General features: G+C 44.4%; 1 protein-coding gene across 1 annotated transcript; it reads left to right on the plus strand.

Moving 5' to 3' along the window:
- Positions 1-2,469: 2,469 nt before the first annotated feature.
- CCR75_005362 (uncharacterized protein) lies at positions 2,470-4,559 on the plus strand (the record flags this gene model as incomplete). The annotated part of the gene is given in 7 exon segments (XM_067963443.1): positions 2,470-2,562; positions 2,581-2,834; positions 2,861-2,900; positions 3,054-3,236; positions 3,277-3,704; positions 3,772-4,160; positions 4,293-4,559. The coding sequence occupies 4 exon segments, from the start codon at positions 2,470-2,472 to the stop codon at positions 3,165-3,167; spliced, it is 501 nt and encodes a 166-aa protein (XP_067815405.1). The 3' UTR covers positions 3,168-3,236; positions 3,277-3,704; positions 3,772-4,160; positions 4,293-4,559.
- Between the last annotated feature and the right edge of the window lie 2,892 nt (positions 4,560-7,451).

Here is a 7,451-nt window from a genome sequence, read left to right on the forward strand (position 1 = left end):
AGACCATTATACCTATTTATTCCGCAGACTAATCAGCTGTAGGAGTAATCAAAGAGAGAGTTACAGATAAGATAGAGATAAGAATTAAATTACATGTTTAATATTAGATTATAAATAAGTTAGCATTTACAAAGATAGAAAAAGAGATACTTAATTATATTAATACAGTTTTCATTTTACCCTCTTTAAGCTAGTTCCTTAAAAAGAAGTCTTCCTCTGCACGTACTAGTGTACGTGAAATAACGTAAGGCACCACTTGCAACTGAAGCAGTGCGAAGTGGACTTGTACTGTTTCAGTACAAGTCGTAGTGCCCCGGTAGAGTATCAATATAATTAAGTATCTCTTCTTTCTATCCGTTAATGCTAACTTAATCATAATCTAATACTAAAGATGTAATTGAATTCTTATCTCTATCTTATCTGTAACTCTCTCTTTGATTACTCCTACAGCTGATTAGTCTGCGGAATAAATAGGTATAATGGTCTATACCCATTTATGGATAAGAATTCTGAATATTACTATATAAAGTAATATCTTGCAAATATTATTTACCTTTTAGATAATATATTAATTAACAATCTTTAAGTGTTAATTTCATGTAACGATACGCCCCGTTACATCACTCCTCCTCTAAACGACAATCACTCTGACTGTCATTGGATGGACTGGTCGCTATGTGACCACTTATTTTTAAAACGATGTTGATTCGTCAGAACCATCATTTTAAATTCTCATCGCATGAAGAAGCAACTCATGCGGAGTGACGATAGCGCTGCGCCTTCGGCTGCGGTTCGTGCAGCCGCGGGTGACGCACTGTTATCTCTTGCGGCAGATGGAACGTCTGCCGTAGTATCTTCCACTCGCACAACATTAAATGTTGCGGGTGCACGTGGTGATTCTCCACGTGAATACGACCCCTCTTTGGAGGTCGACTGCGAGTGCGAGTTGGATGAAATGGCTGACTCGGGGAGAATAAAACAGTCGTCTGATATCCGTCAGGCTGCTGACAATGAGCCTTCGAATGAGAGGGCTCATTCTGATAGACGTGTAAGAGTCTATTTGGATCGACGATGAGGATGATCCCTCATCGCCCGTACGATCTCCCGTACGGTCACCGGCACCTGTTTCTGTGCAAGGCGACGATGGCGTAAGCCATCGTAAGAAAAGTTCTTGTGGTACCCCTGCTTCAGTGGGTACTACTCAAGGTAGTGAAGACAGCAAAATGTCTCATCTTGCACCTGAAAGAAGCTGTGGCTTTTGCCAGAACGGTTAGTTAATAGCTTGTCTGGAGAAACTACTCCTACATACATATATAATATCTCTATTATCTTTATTATTGCGACAATATGTCGTACAGACAATAGGCCTTGACATGGCCTTGATCCCAGCGCGAAGAACTTTCGCGCTGAGGAAGACTTTTATCTCGATGCTTTTCTTAAGCATCGATGGTTTAGTGGCAACAATAAGCGAGATAAAGTCTCGCTTACGCAAGCCTGGAGCGCGTTCATTCGCAATGTTAAAGACATTGGACGCGAAGCTTGGCTTCAAAAACTTAACGCGAATTGCGTTAAGTTTGAGAAACGAACTCCAACCGGTGCAAAGTATAATTTGTATCGGTTGTCACGTGAGGCTGGGCTTCCATGCCTCACGTGGGGTAATCCTGTCCGTGTTGTGTTGACAACTCGAAGAGAGTAAAAGGGGATGTCTATTCCCTTTCTTCGCCCTGGGTGAGGGCTCGCATCTCTCCACAACTACCTCACTGCACGCAAAAGAAGCAGGTTAAACCGCTTCCTCGCTGTGCTAGAGTCTGTGTCTAAGTAGAGCGTGGCCGCATTACGACGTGCCCGCTTACACCGAAATTAATATTTTCATAATTTCCTATGCTAATATCGCCTGTGTAAGTTGCGATACTAACATTTTGTAAATTAAAGACGAGTTGATTCAGTGGAAAAAGCAAGGATCACATTGAATTATGGCCGTCGGTATAGCGACCCCCCATTTTGTATAGCGACACTCTACCAGCAGCTGGTACAGTGCTGGTACAGCTATTTTTTGCTATAGTCTATGTATCTTCTTGGGAGGGTTCTCTACAGCTCTTTAATCTACTTAATTTTAGTTCAAAGATCCTCTATGCTTAATACTTCTCACCTCCAAATGCTTATGTACTTAACACAAGGCAAACATCACTACAATTTTATCCAAAAAAGGTGACGTTCTTGGACTTACAATTTTGTTTGATGGGCTCAGTCAACCCATTCAAATGGCTTTATGAAAGTTCGCTATCGACGCAAAGACTGGGAGCCCATGCCCCTCAAATTCAAGCGCTTTTTGTTGTATCTGCAAGTGCCCTTGGATGTGCGTCATCTAACTTTCCCACCTTATTGATAATCTCTGCCTACTGAGCTGCTTATTTAGTGTATGTTGTAAGTCATGTGGGGACTATACCGCTAACCAATAGACGTCGTATCATGCTTCTGTCTCGGAAGTACGAGGAGCAACTTGGCGAACAAGCGTATCGTGAAATTTTAAGCCACGGTCGACTGATGCCAAAGTCGCATCCGGTAAATCTATTGCGGTAGCTCAAGCTGAATACTCACATTAACACTTTAGTGATGTCGCGTGCAGGGGCACGAGTTGGTCGCATGATCGAGCAGAAATCAAACGCGCCGTTAATGAAGTGGACTTTTCACGTAATTGAATCTGAAGAGCCCAACGCCTTCTGCCTTCCTGGGTGCAAAGTCTTTGTACACTCAGACCTATTTAAGATTATGAGCAACGAGGACACCTTAGCAGCGGTTATGTTTCACGAAGCCGCTCACGGCCTCGACCGTTAGTAAATGATTTATTCTTGATTGCTAGCAGAGCTTATGAAGTAACCAATCGGTTTGACCTGGATGAGGTAGGTCACGGCGCGGAAAAAAATCATTTAGTCTGCTGGTCTATGGATTGCTGACGCTCGTTTTTCCAGACTACGGACAGATAAGTGACCTGGTACGACAATATTGATTGATGTGTATCTTTATCGGACTGATTTGGTTGCACAAGTCTATAGATAGTAAAGCTCGCCGTGGATTTACCGTTTTCACGCAAGCTAGAGCTAGAAGCCGACTCGATTGGACTAGGCTTATGGCGCAAGCGTGCTATGATCCTCGCGCAAGTATTTTAATGATTACGTCTCTGGGTTGATTCGGGAACAATTCTCGATTTAAGTACTTTTCGACTCACCTACCAAGTGCTGAGCGAGTGCAAGCTTTATGTTTGTGTGCTTGTTGCTGATGAGCACACTTCATTGGCGTGAGGCCCTCACATTGTAATTGCTTTATTATGCGCAGTAAACAACAGCCCATCGCGATGAAATTTTACGAAGAGTCACATTGTGAAACACGAAAACAGGCATTTTCGAAAGCAACTAACAAACCAGTTTACATTAGGTAGCGCGCACTAGTAGCTGATGGAACAATTAAAAGTGCTGCCTTGCTTGGAAAAGCCCAAAACTACTGTATCACGTCTAGTTTATCATCTTGACGAGAATTGTGCAGATGGATTGACAAGGCTTCCCCAATGCGCAATTTTTAGGACGTATATTAAATGGTATGGCCTGCGTTGTTGCAGCTCCCATTTATCAAGCTAACGCTGAAACGAAAGGGTGTTAAAGTTTCACTGTCAACGTCTCCTATTTCCACTGACAAGCAAACATGCTTCGGTATGTACAAGTTCTTATATTATTTTAGGGTGTCCTCAAAGGTACTTCTTCAATTCTCTGGATTCAGTGCTTCCAAAGCCTATAACATCTGCTCCAAGAATTGTTGGAAATCTTTCGCGTTTAGGGCATGTCCTTTCATTATGCCCCTCTGCTTGACATTCACCACGCTTTCGCTTCCTGCCAAATGCTGCAGAAGTGTCTGCTGTTCCATCCACATATTCAAAAGCTGAGGGATCACGTCGTGTACTTCCAGTGGGCCATCCACGCTGCCGTCTCAACACAGGATCTCTGACAGGCAGATCTTCATTTGCTCTCATTAAGTTTTGTTCAAACAGTAGCTGCTGGTGTGGAGGCAGGATTGCATTTTGCTCTTGAAGATGAACAATAACATCTGTAAATGTTCTTGCAGGGATCAAAGAATGTTGGTTGGTTCCACTGGCTTATGCAGCCACCAATGTGAGTCAATTGGTCCAAAGTCAGATTATCATTCGCAGCATGCAGATGCCTGATGATGTGGGAGCAAGGTAATCCGTAATTGCTTGAAAAGGTGTGGATACAGAAATTTATGTTCTTATCCTCATTGGGCAGTGCCCTTTGATACTGATTATGTACCTATGTTTAAAAAATGTTAGAAAAGCTTATGCTGGAAGGCATGTAGTAAGGCAGAACTAACCATTTTTAGAGCAAAATGAGATATCTTTCTATTAACTACAGTCCAGAATTCATTTCGCAACTGGATCATATCATGAGATTGATCATAAGCTACCTGATAGCTGATGGTCTCCTGCTGCTGCTGGCATGCAAGAAGCAGCTTTTCATAGACAACTGGTAAGCTGCCAGTAAAAATTGCTATCCATTTTTTTAATAGTAGCATGACCTCCTTCCACACGCGACGTTGTTGTATGCCCAAAGTGTTTGAAAGACTTTGTCCATGCTAACACAAACTTATGCTTATGTATCAATCAGGTTGCATTTAAGTATGCAGAACCCAAAGGATATTTCCTTTCAACTTCTTGGCAATTCTCAAAATATGCATTCTCGGTGGGTGATGCACAGAGTTTATGCCAATTTGCATAAAATTTCTCCCAAGCTTCAGTTGTCGCAAATTTCTCTTCAAGTTTGCAAGGACATTTTTGTTAATATGCCAGGTACATAACAAGTTGATGGCACATGGAAGCACAATGCTGATTCCATTCATCAATGCCAAATCTCTGTCTGCTACAATGACTATACGGCCAGATGTCTTTTTCTAAAGCACTTCGTAATATGCTCCAAACACCATACATAGTTTTCTTGTGTTTCCTGCACCATGAAGTAGTAGCAGAGGGAGAAAGATTGATGTGTTGATGTTACTCCCATCACATGAAGCAAAGGCATTTAGAATTTGTTTGTTTTGTATAAGAGGGAGAAAATCTCCCTTTTTGGATTAAGCAGATGGAAATGTCCATTGATTCCGCCTTGTTCTTAACAGAACGGCAAAAGGTGGCTATGGCCATTTCCAAACTTGGAGGTAGAGCCATGGAGTGGGCACTATCGTGCAGTACGTCCATAAACGACGGTTTCCCTCATGAGATTCGCTGAAACAGCAAATGACCAGCGTGTTTGCACCGCCTGATCAGGCTTTTCGCATGCGCGCACGGCTCCTGGCGACTCGGCAGGGTAAAAGAATCCTAGGCGACTTTGTCCAGAAGTTGAGAACTCTCATTGCATCTATGCATCAAGACCCGGTGCAAGAAGCAATGTAGTGACCATCTTTATGGGGGGGTCTCAATGTGGGCGTTGCCCGGACGGAATTGTTCCGATCTCATCCGGCTACGTTCGAAGAGGCAGTTGCCATAGCACTACGCGCCGAGTTTGACTGTAAGTCTGCTCGCGTCAGCACGCCCGTTTACCGAACAAGCTCTTCGAGCACATGGGTTCCGTCTAATAGAGCGGAACCTATGGATTTAAGCCTCGTTGAGGAAGGAGAAGAGGCTCAAGCTGTGGAACAGCATAAGACCATCCGTAGATGTTATAATGTGCGGAAGCACGAAACATTAATGCCCTGCCTGCCCTCTTCGAAATTCGCGTTAAGCTCGAAAGAGCTCCAACTCCGACCAATACCAGAGATCTGGTACGGTGCGGGAAAACGTCGATACCCAGTAAGAGCGGGGCGCCCTACTGGGGAAGACCTAGGCTCTGTTGAACCTCCAGGAGGTGATAATAAAAAAAACAGAACCTGGCCCCAATTAGCTCAGTGCTTAATGGCATGGGGCGAGAGTACAAGCCTGGCTTGCTAGTCGCTCAAGCGACTGTAAAGGGCTTTGATAAGCCGTGGTCAATTTTAATTGAATCTGGAGCGTCTTGCAATTATGCTCGACGCTTTTCCCTTGAAGGAAGTCAACAATACGTTGAGGCGCTTAGAGCGCATGAAGGTGATACAATCACTGTTCGCTTAGCGACTGGGACTCGTGTCACTGTTCCCAAAGTTCCATTGAACTGAGGTATAAAAATTCTGGGCTTTGACAGTATGGAACGCTGCCTAGTCCTTGATTTGGATTCGAGATATGATCTCACCCTTGGTATGGCCTGGTTAGAACACCATGAGCCATGGACCGATTGGAAGTTTAAGACCTTAGGCGCCACGCGCAATGTCCCAAGCAAAGTTTTGGAGAGTCATGAACCCACCTTTGCTAGGCAACAAAAGCGCTATGGCGCGGATCATTGAATGAATCTGTCAGTGTTTTAGACATTGGCATGTCTGAGTTAATAAACTCTAATGTTAAAAACACTAATTCTGAGCCTGACTCAGCAGAAATAAGTGGAACGGCACGCACTCCGTCGAGTGACACGCGTTATAATAACGATTCACTAAATGCTGAAAGCATTGCTAGCCTAAGGCCGAATCATCAAGGGTGCAATATCCCTGAGATACGTGGAGTGGCACGTCTAAGTCCACCGAGTATGATCGGCCGAGGTGGCATCATACTGAGTGTCAGTAGTGACACTGTTGGCGGTTCGCCAGGTGCTCAAGGGTGCAATATCCCTGAGATACGTGGAGTGGCACGTCTAAGTCCACCGAGTGGGGTTGGCCGAGGTGGCACCATACTGAGTGTCAATAGTGACACTATTGGCAGTTCGCCAGGGCATTTGGGTCAAACCCTCCTAATGCACGTGAAGCGACACGTAAACGTTCGCTGGATAAGGAAGTTAAGTTACCTAACTCCTTGTCAGATGTCAAATTACACACCGTGTCTTGTATAGAACCAATACAGGCTAAAAAAACCGGGGAGGTCAATGTCCCGGCCTCTAAGAGGCGTATTGTCACCACTCCAAGACAGGGTGGACACGAAGCGTGTATACCCTCACAAAGTCATACGAGTGAACAAGTACATACGCTTGTAAATGACGTAACCGGTAACAATGAGGGGGGAGTTAGCCTTGCAGATGTACAGTGTACAGTGCATTGGACTTAGTCGATGGTTACTACCAATTGCTCATGCGAGCTAGTGATATCCCGCTACAGCGGTTAGCACCCCAAGCGGCATGTTATGGGAGTGGCTGGTTGTGCCACAAGGGCTTTTAACGCCCCGGCAACATTTAATCGTCTAGTGACGCAATTGTTTCGCCCCCATCGAGGTTATGCACAGACTTATTTCGCTGACATTTTTGTCCATAGTCGTGCGGAGCAGGGTCGGTCGGATATGGAAAACCATTCGGACCATTTGCTAGCAGTGCTCGAGTGCATGCGCACAAACAAATTGTATG

The sequence above is a fragment of the Bremia lactucae genome, linkage group LG1 (genome assembly GCF_004359215.1).
Source record: "Bremia lactucae strain SF5 linkage group LG1, whole genome shotgun sequence".
Lineage (NCBI taxonomy): Eukaryota > Oomycota > Peronosporomycetes > Peronosporales > Peronosporaceae > Bremia > Bremia lactucae.